Raw genomic sequence first — 15,000 nt, 5'->3', positions numbered from 1 at the left:
CGCCAGTCAGCGAGGTCCGAGCTAGAAGGTCCGAGCTAGAAGGTCCGAGCTAGATCGGCCGGCCGGCAGGCGAAGCCAACCAACAAAACCTAGCCCGGTTCTGCCAAACAGAGACACCCTGCACCTGCTTCCCAGATAACTGTGGTACAGTTGGCTTCATTCATTCCGGTACACCGATGTCTCCTTAGCTTCCCGTGAAGTGTATCGGGATTAATGAAGCCATTCAAATTTGGAGCAAATGCTTTCTTGTTGACCAGGCGGACATGAGTCTTTTTATAGTTTATTTATGACATATTTGTTTTTGATATTGTTAATAGTTTATATATGACATGTCTGTTTTGACGTTGTTACTTTTTTTAGAATGATTTATTGTTAATTTGTTCTCTTTATTAATTTATTTCCTTATTTCCTTTCCTCACTGGGCTATTTTTCCCTGTTGGAGCCCCTGGGCTTATAGCATCTTGCTTTTCCAACTAAGGTTGTAGCTTGGATAGTAATAATAATAATAATCTGTACGAATGTGTGAAATAATCCGTTGAAACTGATCAGTCTTAAATTCTGATTCTGGAGGTGTGGAATTCTAGCAAATATGATACTGCCCTTAGTGAACAACGAGCGTACAAAATTAAGGCTCTGAAAAACGGTTCTTGGGAAGATTAAATTTTGAGCTAAAGATAAACCTCTGAACTCCTGGCTAGTACAGGGGTAACGTGTTCGCCTTGCATTCGCAAGGCACCAGATCGATCCCAGACCGGGACCGTGAGTTTAACCGACACTGTTAATAAAAACTGTAATTTTAATAGGAACTTCTCCGTATAAATATACGGTTTTCAGACGTATTTTCAGAAATACGGGCGACCGTAATTTTTACAATACTTTGCTATTATCTTTCACGGGTTCCTGACCGTAATATCACTCTTTAACGTCAATATATCCGTTTTTGAAACGGTAAATGCCTGGGAACATTTATTCCAGGATTTGTATCGTTTTTAGGGCAATTTTTAAGAGTGTGTTTACTGGGGAGGCCACTGCTGTGGCTATGCACTACAGTGGGGGTGTTGGGCTTTCTCGGCTGACGTTTTGGTGGGCATTGAAAAATCAGACACCTTTACCTTTAAATATAGCGATAAAAACCGACAAGAAATTATGATCTCTGAAAACAGCGCTTGTAGTTAAAACACAATTAAAATGGCAATCAATAAAACTGCTACGGGCCGCAAGTGTGCCAGAGCCGGTGTCTGGCCCTTGCAATCTGCAACAACAAGAACAACAATAAATAAAAAAAGAACATAAATCGTGAGCTGGAAAATAGTTCTATCAATTTGAATGTATTGAACATGAAATAGAACGAGAAGAGAGGGGTGGGCGCTGATCATAAGTATATATGGTCACTCTCTAAGGCATTTTCCTGCTCGATAGGGCAATGTCACTGTCCCTTGCCTCTGCCATTCATGAACAGCCTAAGACGTTGGAAATTTTGAACTTTATAAACTACCCTGGCCACTTGGCAGTACTGAATATAGCAGACAATTAGGAAATATTTCAATTATTAGCATTAAAAAACGGTAAATGCCTGGCAATATTTATTCCAGGATTTTTACCATTTTAAAAAACGGATATATTGACGTAGAGTGATATTACGGTCACCAACCATTGAAAGATAAAAAAAGTAAGGTATAAATTACGGTCGCCTGTATTTTACTGAAATACGGTTGAGAAAAGTATATATTTTACGGAGAATTCCCAATGAAAATTACGTTTTTAATAATGTAGAAACAGTTCTGGCAGGTTGAAATCAACGAAGAAAGCTAAAAAAAAAAAATCCTAAAGTCGGGATTACAGATGATAACAATTAATACGAATATTATAGATATTGAGTTCTAAAAACAGATACGGTAGTTTGAAAGTACGGAACCTAGCTTTCAATATGCAAAGTCTGGAAATCTTGAGTTCTGGAAACAGTTTTGACAACCTACAAATAATCAACAGAACAATAACCCGAAACGTATAATTTTGGAAGCATCTCTAACAGCTTGGCAGCGTCGATCATAGCATGTCAATGAGAAAAGTCTAGAAATGTTGAGCTCTAGAAATAGCTCTAGTAACTCGAAACTACTTGAAAACAGCTTGAAGGTACTGAACCCAGACTCACTGATAAGAACATGAATCTTAACCCTGACAAATCCTATACGATAGCTTGGAAACCTCATGCGGTAATTACCTCCGCCAACGAAGTTCAAAGGAAGTTATGTTTTCGCCCCTGTCTGTGCGTGTTTTTTTTTTTTTTGTGAACGGCTTCCTGACCACAATTATAATAGTAGAGTAATGAAACTTATAGGGATGAACTGCTATATAAAAAGCTGGAATTGATTAAATTTTGGAAGGTCAAGGTAAAAGGTCATGGTCACGGTCAAGCAAAATGTCCAATTCAAGTAATCAGCCGTAAGTTTGGACATCGTTGTCACAGAGACTTCAAATTTAGTTCACATTTGTGTATGAAAATCAACGACAATTAATGCATGTTGAGGTCAAAGATCAAGGTCAAGGTCAAGGACGAGTAAAAGGTCGAGAAATAAGCTGACGCAGCGGAGGTCTACTCTCTACTGAGTGCCCCTCTAGTTTTGTATTGCCATACAGGTCTTCCCCCATCCTATTTTCTTCTTGAACATCATCGCACTCTCTTTCTCCTTCCTTTTTACTTACTGTATGCAGTCTCTCTCTCTCTCTCTCTCTCTCTCTCTCTCTCTCTCTCTCTCTCTCTCTCTCTCTCTCTCTCTCAGATACTGGTTTTATTCTATCTCTGTGAACATCAAACTAACAGAAAGAGGCATCAAAAGCTCTATGCTTAGAGGGCGGTTGGGCCAGCCAGAGCTCTTAAGGTGAAAGATAAAGAACCTTTGTTCGAAATGAGTTTGGAAGACAAAGACGCAAGTTCCTTAGTAAACTCTTCCTTCAAAGAGAAACGCCTGCCTGTCTGCCGGTAGTCTTCATTCGCCTGTGAAGATCAAAGTCAATGACGTAATCCTTTGGTATGGAATAATACGATAAAGCACTAGAAAGTAAAGCGAAAATCACAAGGGATTGATAACTGTGTCAGAGGTGGAAAATAGACAATACAGAGAGAGAGAGAGAGAGAGAGAGAGAGAGAGAGAGAGAGAGTATCTTTTGGGTGGTTTCAACCCTGCAGGATGAGAATTGTCTCGTTGAGGTGCTCATGTTCTGATGGTATACAGTACAAGTGCTTCAATGGAGAGAGACAGACGTCAGTTTCTACTTCTTTTTAGACCCTTTCTCTCTTTTCTACCAGTTGCGACTCAAAATGGCTGGCCAACAGCTACGTACCTAATTTGTTGCTAAGGTGAAGTTTTAGGAACGAGCTTATCTGTTCTACCTCGTCCAGTCCGAGCCCTAAACCCGGATCTTCAAGGTTGTTAGCTGAGTGCGATGCTGATATCACAGAGAGAGAGAGAGAGAGAGAGAGAGAGAGAGAGAGAGAGAGAGAGAGAGAGAGAGAGCATGTCTATATTAGTGTCAGATCAAGGGAGAGATGAAATTATAATCTTGAATTGCTGGTATTAACATTCTGTAGTATCTCGAGGGATATCAGAGTATACAACATCTTAGTTTCCTTTCTTTAATTATAAAATATCAATAAATCAAGAGAAAATCTATAGCTGCAAGGGTAATTCTGGAATTTGTTCTGGAATTTGTTCAATGAAAATCCGACTTTATTGACCATAAAATGGCAAATAGAATGTTTTCTGCTCTATTTCCAGTTTTAACTTCATTTTCTTTTCCTGCCTTGTGCCTCAGTCCATTTCATATATTTACCAGGACAACTTCCATTGTTTGTTTACCCTTTATCAAGAAAATAAAAAAAAAAAATAAAGTTTGACGTTTATTACCAAGACGATTTATGAAAGATTTATGAAATAAACATTGTTCTATTTACATTAATTTGTAAAAACTTTTTAATTTTTTTTTTCCATAGTAAATTCTAATCTCTTATGCAAATAGACTGTTATTCAGTTCTCCACAAATCCCCTTCTATATAAGTTTCTTTATTTAGCACATTTTTTTCTTTAATCCTACTTAAGCTCAATACTTCATGCAAGACTGTACCCCATCGATTAACAAAAAATAATATCATATATAGGTCGTCCCAAGTATTCAGTTGTCTTCAAGTCAGTTCCTAGAGCATCAATTTCCATCCACAGTGTATATTTGACTAAACCCTCAGACCGGAGAGAATTTGGACCAACAGACGAAATTGGAGCAGAATTCATTTCGCCAATAATTGGGAAAAATGGCAATATGCCATAAGAAGAATATGAGAAAAAAATTGCCATGAAAATTTGCAAAGGGAAAAGTTGGCAAATCCGGAGGGAATCTCTGAAGTTATGAGAGCAATTCAAGGTTATGTAACGATTATAATTGTTCATCTGTTTTTAGATTCAAAATAATTTTACGTTTATGTATTTTGGATAAGGTTTACTACAGGCATGAATATTGAACAGGAATTCTATCCACAGCTCAGAATAAATGAAATGTCAAAAAAAATCTATTTGGTCAAAAAATCACATCTTTATATGGAATTTCAGATTTATCTCCTCTTCAATTCAAAAAAAAAAAAAAAAAAAAAAAAAAAAAAAAACTAATAAAAACGCTAACTCTTGAAAAATAATTCAACCTATGTCTGTCTGTCTTTAATATTAAAATCTGCATGAGCAATGAATATGCTTCTTTATATGTTTCTTAATGATAAAACAGATGAAACATGGAGAAGATTTCGTAGATTAGATTACAGTGCTCCCTGCGGTTAGATATAAGTCAAACGTACAATTGGAGAAGTCATCGTCGAAAGAACATTTAATTCTCATGATGACATTTAGGTCGAGGTCATGCTCAGTTCATTAAAGAATTACAGGTTATTTCTAGATTTTTCTCCATTGATTATCAAACATAATTACATTACTCTGTATTTGCTCCATAAGTGTAGACACGTTTATCATGCTTCAGCTATACTTGAAAATAAGCGTATATACATATACATATGTATATATAAATAAATATATACATATATATGTAAAGATATATAAATGAATATATATATATATATATATATATATATATATATATATATATATATATATATATATATATATATATATATATATATACAGTATTCCCTCGGTTTACACGTTTAATTCTTACTGGGAACGAGCTTGTATCCTAAAATGCTCGTATCCTAAAACCATTTTCTCTATAAATAATAAAGGAAATTCATTCAATGTGTTACATACATCCATGAATACATATATACACTAATTTCTAAAGATTTATAATGGTACTTATCGATAAAATTATGGCCTCTAATATCAGGGATAAATTGAAATTAAACATTCACAATAAAAAATGGGAAAATTGATATATTAACACGCACCTTGAGGAAAAACGTGGCTGGCGTAAGGCAGATGAGAGAGGAGGGGGTTACTGCTTGAAGGGAGAATCTCTCTTCATGAGAACGTCTGATGTAATATCGGAGGTTCTCCCTCCTGAACGACGTTTAATATCACTAACTGAATCACTAATTTGGCCTCTTTTCTCATATCTATTTTTACGGAGCAAAAAGTTCTGCTTTCTGGCTGATATATCATCATAATCTCCTCCTACGCCTTATTGATGCAAAGGGCCTCGGTTAGGTTTCGCCAGTCATTTCTAACTTGAGCTTTTAGATCAATACATCTCATACTTCACGCTTCATAGTCCTCAGCCATGTAGGCTTGGGTCTTCCAATGGTTCCAGTGCCCTGTGGAGCCCAGTTAAACGTTTTGGTGAACTGATATCTATTTCATATATATATATATATATATATATATATATATATATATATATATATATATATATATATATATATATATTTATTTATTTATATATATATACATATATATATATATATATGTATATATTTATGTATATTTATAACCATACAGCATTTTCTTTGAAAGGATAATGCCATAGCAATCCAACCTTCAAACAAAATATCAGGTACATATTGGTAAGTTTGCTAGGTCCACACCATTTAACTTGACCCTAACAATTGCTATAAACCGTTTAGAGGTGGGAAAACTTCTGGGTTACAACTGGGATCGGACAGGATCATATGAACATGTAAATGAAAATATATATATATATATATATATATATATATATATATATATATATATATATATATATACATATACATATATATATATATATATATATATATAAATATATATATATATATATATGTATATATATATATAAATATATATATATATATATATATATATATATATATATATACATATATATATATATATATATATATATATATATATATATATATATCTTGTTTCTTATTGTTGGCAACGAGAAAATAGTCATTAGAAAGGGCATAACTTCCCTTAGAAGGGTGGCGTAAGGTGTAAACCACATTTTTTCTTTTTTTTTACGATTAGACCATTTTTAGATCAAGGTAATTTTCCTGTAGAAATACCAATGGTATTTATAGTCATTGATGTTGGGGAACCAACTACTTAGATCATCAGTTATCTGTTTCGATGTAGCCGAGTCATTACAATTTCTTTGCACTGCAGTTAGTGTCTTTATTAAGGTCCTGTTCTGGTTCTTCACTGAAAAGGCATATCACGGGGCACTTATGTTATGTTGGGTTAAGTAGGTACGACTAAGTTAATTCTTTTAAACAAACAAGTTTAAAAATATCCATGACGTTGAAAACAAAATCTAATCATAATTGATAAAATAAAACAATACACAATAACAAGTATATTAGAAAGATCTACCACAAGAGTTTATAATAAAAAAAAAGAAATAATTAATATGAATTTCCTTTAAAGTAAGGCATGGAGTAATGTCTGAATGAAAGATGGTGTACATGGACTTGACTATAAGAGACACTAAGTGGTCACTAAAGATTGTAAAAGGACCTGCTCAACTATTTCCCATTTATACTGTGTTCCTATCTCTTCAACCGTATCCCTTATAAACTCTTTCTAACCTAACTATACCATTTAACTGGCTTTATTCTAAAATACTCCAGCTAGTAACTCGAAGGTCGACGTTTTGTGTGCATGCAGGGAGTGAGGAAACGTAGTCTCCATTATAGAAATTCCATTGGTCATAGCATAATCTTTTTAACTGTTTTGTATGCATGTGTCAAACTCCCTAACTTATCATATGTATGTATATGTATATATATATATATATATATATATATATATATATATATATATATATATATTATATATATATATATATATATATATATATATTTTATATATATATGTATATATAAAATATATATATATATATATATGTATATATATACATATATATATGTATATATATACATATATATATATATATATATATATATATATATATATATGCACTAGTGGCTGGAATATATGTTTAGAATTTCTCCCTACGTTGCTCTGTAAATCTTGAGGAAAGTAAGTATAAACGTCTCCTGATTCCTGTTAATCTTATATAACTCATTCAGATCTCATCTTCCTTACTCAGATTGAAACTATAAAGACACAATCAATCAACATTGAATTTCTAGCAAAAACCTTCTCCTAGAAGATTGGACGAACTGTAGAGAACCACCCAGAATAGGTATAAAATTCGTATGTTATCCTAAGCAACAACAAAATAAAACATTTCAGAATCACAAAAGTTTGATAACTCAAGCTAGAAGAAATAAAATGTTGATGACTCCGACTGTAAAACGAAAAGAATTGATAGCTCCAACTACAACAACAAAAATTACGACAGCTCACGTAACAAGGAAATCATTTTGTGTGCAAAGTACTTTCCAGGATTTATTTCATTCCAAGATCCGCTGTTTCTTTCAGTCCTGTTTAATCAAAGAGATTTTTCAATGGCTCGGGATAACACAGATTGAGCAAGTGCTAAGTACATACTCGTTTATTCATTTACAAAAATTTCTAGGTAAGAAAACTCACACAACTCCAGGAACTGCTCTGTTGATACAACACTCTTTCAGAAGGTTAATGAACTTAGTCTGTCACTAGAAAACTTCAATACACGGAAACAGATCTTGATATCTATGTAAGACTCGCGTTCATTAAATCTTTATGCTGGCATCGCATAAAAAAAAGAAATACTCTTCGTGGTTAGTTCATATAAGGCCGCTTAAACAAAGTTGCTTTTGTCATTTTTCGTTTCACTAGATCGTCCCTGAAATCATCCCTCAGATAAAAATCAAACAATGGATGTAGAGTCATATAAGTGCTTTACTCAAATATAAAAGATAAGCAGAGATTGATGGATGTTCCCTTTGCATGATAAGTATTTCAAAATGAAAACCAAATTTGACTTCACAAGTTCAATTGAATAATACAACATTAATCAACTAAGAACTTTTGTATAAGTTGCAAATATATTCAGTCTGTATAATAAGAACATAGCTATTCAAGTTGAATTGAAATCACGTTTACCAGTATATGTGAGCATACTCAAATAACTTTGACTCTTCTGTAAAAATATACTGATGTGCTTTGTTCAAAATGACATACCATTACTGTTAAGATAATGTGTTCATAAAAATAAAAATATTTGTAAAATTGAAAATTTCAAGAGATGCCTGATTGATTGCCATTGGTTATTCGGAATATTTTTCAGCATTAATATATAGAAACAAGAAAAATAAATCAACCTAAATTGGCATTGGCAAAACAAAAACTTGGTAGAATTATTTTAGAATTTCAAGTTCTATTTTTGTTTTATAACAACCAGGAAGATACAATGTTAAAATTAAGTTTTATCAGAGCTATTTTTTTTGTTATTTCCGTCATTAACATTAATCATTATCTCGCTATTATAACTCAATTAATTACATGTCTTTAGAGTATAACGTAATTCAGATCATCAATAGTCACGAAACCATAAACTAATTTTTGATATAGTAATCTTTTTAAGAAATGAATTAAAATACACAGATTGTCTAGTCACAACCATAAATTATTTTTCGATATAGTAATCTTTTTTAAGAAATGAATTAGAATACACGGATTTTCTAGTCACTCAACCATAAATTATAATTTGATATAGTAATCTTAAGAAACGAAATATAATTCCCAGATTTCCTATCGCAGATGGCCGCCCTATGACTGAATTCTTTTCTTGCTTCCAGGTAAGGTGGACGAGAAGGCGACCCAGCTGCACGCCATCGCCTCCCTCAAGGTTCTGCTGGACGCCACCAAGCCCCAGAACGGCCGCGTGGAGACCTACCGCTCGGACGGCCTCACCCCGGACGCCCGCCCTGACAATCAGTCGCACGTAAGTGGCCGGTCGTCGCAGGGCACGGAAGTGACACACGTCGACTCCCTCGGGTCCTCCGACGCGGCATCGCATAGTGGTCCGCATACCAACGGCGACCTCCAGTCCGAGAACAACTCCGTAGCTAACAATGTGAGTTATGGCACCAACTCTGTGCGCAAGATCCCTCCCAAGGGTCCCTCTCCACAGAACGGCGACAACAACGGCGTGACGCCGGTAGTCCTCCATGCTGCAGCCCCTGAGGCCAACGATGCGGAGGCTGCCGTCACTCCCCCCGCGGTAAGGCTGTGCCGATATCCCTTCCCTAGGACAGCGCCCCTTTTGGGGGTTGCATTCATCACCCTCTCGCCTGCTCTCAGACACCCTCGCTCTTGTGCTCTCTGTCACTCCCACTCCCTCAAAGGTTGGGACGTCCAGATTAGCCTCGCTACCAGGACTCTCCTCCCTTCCCTTCCCTTCCCTTCCCTTCTTTTCCCTTCTATTCCCTTTCCTTTCCTTCCCTTCCCTTCCCTTCCCTTCCCTTTCCTACCCTTCCCATCTCTTCTCCTTCCTTCCTTCCTTCCCTTCCCTTCCCTTCCCTTCCCTTCCCTTTCCTACCCTTCCCATCTCTTCTCCTTCCTTCCTTCCTTCCCTTCCCTTCCCTTCCCTTCCCTTTCCTACCCTTCCCATCTCTTCTCCTTACTTCCTTCCTTCCCTTACCTTCCCTTCCTTTCCCTTCCCTTCCCTTCCCTCCGGCGCATCACACCTGCCTCACGTTTTTATTCCCACGTTGTCATTCTTTTTAAATGTGCACCATTTCCGCAGAGCCATTTCTTACTTGTCCACTTTGTCCATGTCCCTTTCTCTTCTCAGAATACTTGTAAATTTTGGGAAATTCAATGATCAGAACTCAAAAGAAAAAAAAAACTAATTCTCAATCATTCAGGACAAAACCCATTTAGATCATTTCTTGCGTTTGCATATTCAAATCTATTATTCTCTATCATGCCTTATGTCAGAAGACGTTGAATCAGCTTTGAATTAGGAATTATCACTCTTAAAATATGAATAAAATAAACATCCTTTAAAAGACGGGTACTATTAAAAAAACCGTTGTTGTTCGAAAACCCCCAATAAGAAACTTCCAACTTATGAGATGAAATAAAGAATTTTTTTCTTATTACATATCTTACATGTTTTTTCGCGCTCATAGAAAACAGGATTTGTCCGAAAGAAAACGTGATATGAATTTGTATCTTGAATGAGTAAATGTTAAATCAAGAAACACTCTTAAGGAAAGAGTGAAATTAACATCCCTTTTGTAATATGAAGATAAAGCTTTTCAAAGATCCCAGCTTAGTTGCGACGCCAACCACCAGGTTATATATTTATGTTTTTTTTTTTTTTTCCCTTTTAATTACCTAAACAAAATTCTAACCCTGAGCATGTGCAAAGTATTTGAGAACAAGATTAGTCCAACATACACTTTTAATTTGCCTTTTTAAAACCCTGATGAATTAATTAGCAATAAATGTACTTTTTGTAAAAAATTAAACCACTCACTATTTACTGATATGTAAATCATTCAAAACGGTTACGAAAAGAATTGGTGAATATTAAAGTTTGCATGAAAGTATGAATTTAAAAAGCCTTGAAAAATTTGGCATGTGTAATCATCTTAATGAAAATATGCTTTGATTTCGACTGTCCAGAATTCTGAGAAAACCTGGATGACCCTAGGTATAAATATATTTGTCCCCAGACCAAAGTAACTTCATCATCGTTCTCCAAGACTTATAACACTAAAGGAACTACTTAGGAGGTCAATGACCTGGCTAGAAGCAATGTGCCAAAAAAGAAATGATAGAACGAAGAAAACAGAAATAAACTTCAATAAACAAATAATATCATACTGATAAGATGAATCCAATTAACTGACAGCAAGTTAGAAAGTTAAGTCAAATATAGTCATTTGTGGGGACATTTTCATTTCTATAACAATTTTCCCTAAAATCTGAGAGGTCTAAAGAAGAAATGCTCTGCACGAAACTTTCGACATAAAAATGCAATTTATGATTGTTTTTTACCTATTCTTATCAAAGATACAAGGCCGATTCCAAACACCAATCCATCTGAAAGATTCATCTTTAGATAATGGTCATAAAAACTCTTGAACCATCGGTTTTCAACTATTCTTATCAGAGACACAGGGCCGTTTCTCAACAGCAATAGACCTAATAGATCTAATAGATCAATCTTTAGATAATGGTCACAAAAACCCTTTAACAATCGGGTTTTATCAATTACTATCAAACACACACTGTTTATTCTCAACAGTAACAGATCTGAAAGATCCATCTTTAGATAATGGTCACAAAAAAAAAAAAACTCTTTAACAATCGAGTTTTATCTATTCTTATCAAAGATACAGGGTTGATTCTCAACTGGAAATGATCTGAAAGACCCATCTTGCGGTAATGGTCACAAAAAATCTTTAACAATCGGGTTTTCCTATTAATATCAAAGATACAGGGTTAATTCTCAACTGGAAATGATCTGAAAGATCCATCTTTAAATAATGGTCACAAAAACGATTTTTTAATCCATTTTTATCTATTCTTATCAAAGATATGGAACTGATTCAAACCAGAAATAGATCTGAAAGATCCCTCTTTAGATAATGGTCACAAAAACTCTTGACCAATCGGTTTTTATCTATTCTTATCAAAGATACAGGACGGATTCTCAACTGGAAGAGATCTGAAAGATCCCTCTTTAGATAATGGTCACAAAAACTCTTGACCAATCGGTTTTTATCTATTCTTATCAAAGATACAGGACGGATTCTCAACTGGAAGAGATCTGAAAGATCCCTCTTTAGATAATGGTCACAAAAACTCTTGACCAATCGGTTTTTATCTATTCTTATCAAAGATACAGGACGGATTCTATACTGGAAGAGATCTGAAAGATCCCTCTTTAGATAATGGTCACAAAAACTCTTGACCAATCGGTTTTTATCTATTCTTATCAAAGATACAGGACGGATTCTATACTGGAAGAGATCTGAAAGATCCCTCTTTAGATAATGGTCACAAAAACTCTTGAGCAATCGGTTTTTATCTATTCATATCAAAGATACAGGACGGATTCTCAACTGGAAGAGATCTGAAAGATCCCTCTTTAGATAATGGTCACAAAAACTCTTGACCAATCGGTTTTTATCTATTCTTATCAAAGATACAGGACGGATTCTATACTGGAAGAGATCTGAAAGATCCATCTTTAGATAATGGTCACAAAAACTCTTGACCAATCGGTTTTTATCTATTCTTATCAAAGATACAGGACGGATTCTATACTGGAAGAGATCTGAAAGATCCCTCTTTAGATAATGGTCACAAAAACTCTTGACCAATCGGTTTTTATCTATTCTTATCAAAGATACAGGACGGATTCTATACTGGAAGAGATCTGAAAGATCCCTCTTTAGATAATGGTCACAAAAACTCTTGAGCAATCGGTTTTTATCTATTCATATCAAAGATACAGGACGGATTCTCAACTGGAAGAGATCTGAAAGATCCCTCTTTAGATAATGGTCACAAAAACTCTTGACCAATCGGTTTTTATCTATTCTTATCAAAGATACAGGACGGATTCTATACTGGAAGAGATCTGAAAGATCCCTCTTTAGATAATGGTCACAAAAACTCTTGACCAATCGGTTTTTATCTATTCTTATCAAAGATACAGGACGGATTCTATACTGGAAGAGATCTGAAAGATCCCTCTTTAGATAATGGTCACAAAAACTCTTGACCAATCGGTTTTTATCTATTCTTATCAAAGATACAGGACGGATTCTCAACTGGAAGAGATCTGAAAGATCCCTCTTTAGATAATGGTCACAAAAACTCTTGACAAATCGGTTTTTATCTATTCTTATCAAAGATACAGGACGGATTCTCAACTGGAAGAGATCTGAAAGATCCCTCTTTAGATAATGGTCACAAAAACTCTTGACCAATCGGTTTTTATCTATTCTTATCAAAGATACAGGACGGATTCTCAACTGGAAGAGATCTGAAAGATCCCTCTTTAGATAATGGTCACAAAAACTCTTGACCAATCGGTTTTTATCTATTCTTATCAAAGATACAGGACGGATTCTATACTGGAAGAGATCTGAAAGATCCCTCTTTAGATAATGGTCACAAAAACTCTTGACCAATCGGTTTTTATCTATTCTTATCAAAGATACAGGACGGATTCTCAACTGGAAGAGATCTGAAAGATCCCTCTTTAGATAATGGTCACAAAAACTCTTGACCAATCGGTTTTTATCTATTCTTATCAAAAATACAGGACGGATTCTATACTGGAAGAGATCTGAAAGATCCCTCTTTAGATAATGGTCACAAAAACTCTTGACCAATCGGTTTTTATCTATTCTTATCAAAGATACAGGACGGATTCTCAACTGGAAGAGATCTGAAAGATCCCTCTTTAGATAATGGTCACAAAAACTCTTGACCAATCGGTTTTTATCTATTCTTATCAAAAATACAGGACGGATTCTATACTGGAAGAGATCTGAAAGATCCCTCTTTAGATAATGGTCACAAAAACTCTTGACCAATCGGTTTTTATCTATTCTTATCAAAGATACAGGACGGATTCTCAACTGGAAGAGATCTGAAAGATCCCTCTTTAGATAATGGTCACAAAAACTCTTGACCAATCGGTTTTTATCTATTCTTATCAAAAATACAGGACGGATTCTATACTGGAAGAGATCTGAAAGATCCCTCTTTAGATAATGGTCACAAAAACTCTTGACCAATCGGTTTTTATCTATTCTTATCAAAGATACAGGACGGATTCTCAACTGGAAGAGATCTGAAAGATCCCTCTTTAGATAATGGTCACAAAAACTCTTGACCAATCGGTTTTTATCTATTCTTATCAAAAATACAGGACGGATTCTATACTGGAAGAGATCTGAAAGATCCCTCTTTAGATAATGGTCACAAAAACTCTTGACCAATCGGTTTTTATCTATTCTTATCAAAGATACAGGACGGATTCTCAACTGGAAGAGATCTGAAAGATCCCTCTTTAGATAATGGTCACAAAAACTCTTGACCAATCGGTTTTTATCTATTCTTATCAAAGATACAGGACGGATTCTATACTGGAAGAGATCTGAAAGATCCCTCTTTAGATAATGGTCACAAAAACTCTTGACAAATCGGTTTTTATCTATTCTTATCAAAGATACAGGACGGATTCTCAACTGGAAGAGATCTGAAAGATCCCTCTTTAGATAATGGTCACAAAAACTCTTGACCAATCGGTTTTTATCTATTCTTATCAAAAATACAGGACGGATTCTATACTGGAAGAGATCTGAAAGATCCCTCTTTAGATAATGGTCACAAAAACTCTTGACCAATCGGTTTTTATCTATTCTTATCAAAGATACAGGACGGATTCTCAACTGGAAGAGATCTGAAAGATCCCTCTTTAGATAATGGTCACAAAAACTCTTGACCAATCGGTTTTTATCTATTCTTATCAAAAATACAGGACGGATTCTATACTGGAAGAGATCTGAAAGATCCATCTTTAGATAATGGTCACAAAAAC

At 34.9% G+C, this 15,000-nt stretch overlaps 1 protein-coding gene across 7 annotated transcripts in view; it reads left to right on the top strand.

Annotated features, from left to right (window-relative positions):
- Window positions 1–15,000, top strand: part of LOC137655857 (sodium/potassium/calcium exchanger Nckx30C-like) — a 705,766-nt gene that overhangs the window by 648,246 nt on the left and 42,520 nt on the right. For 6 of the 7 annotated variants that reach the window (XM_068390052.1, XM_068390051.1, XM_068390050.1 and 3 more), the window contains one exon: window positions 9,224–9,648. In XM_068390052.1, coding sequence (XP_068246153.1) covers window positions 9,224–9,648 — 425 coding nt within the window. The remainder of the gene's footprint in view (window positions 1–9,223; window positions 9,649–15,000) is intronic. The other variant, XM_068390053.1, reaches the window with a different exon arrangement.

This window comes from Palaemon carinicauda, chromosome 16, assembly GCF_036898095.1.
Source record: "Palaemon carinicauda isolate YSFRI2023 chromosome 16, ASM3689809v2, whole genome shotgun sequence".
Classification (NCBI taxonomy): Eukaryota; Metazoa; Arthropoda; class Malacostraca; order Decapoda; family Palaemonidae; genus Palaemon; species Palaemon carinicauda.
Note: the sequence above shows the minus strand (reverse complement) of the source record. Positions and strands in the feature narration are given on the sequence as shown.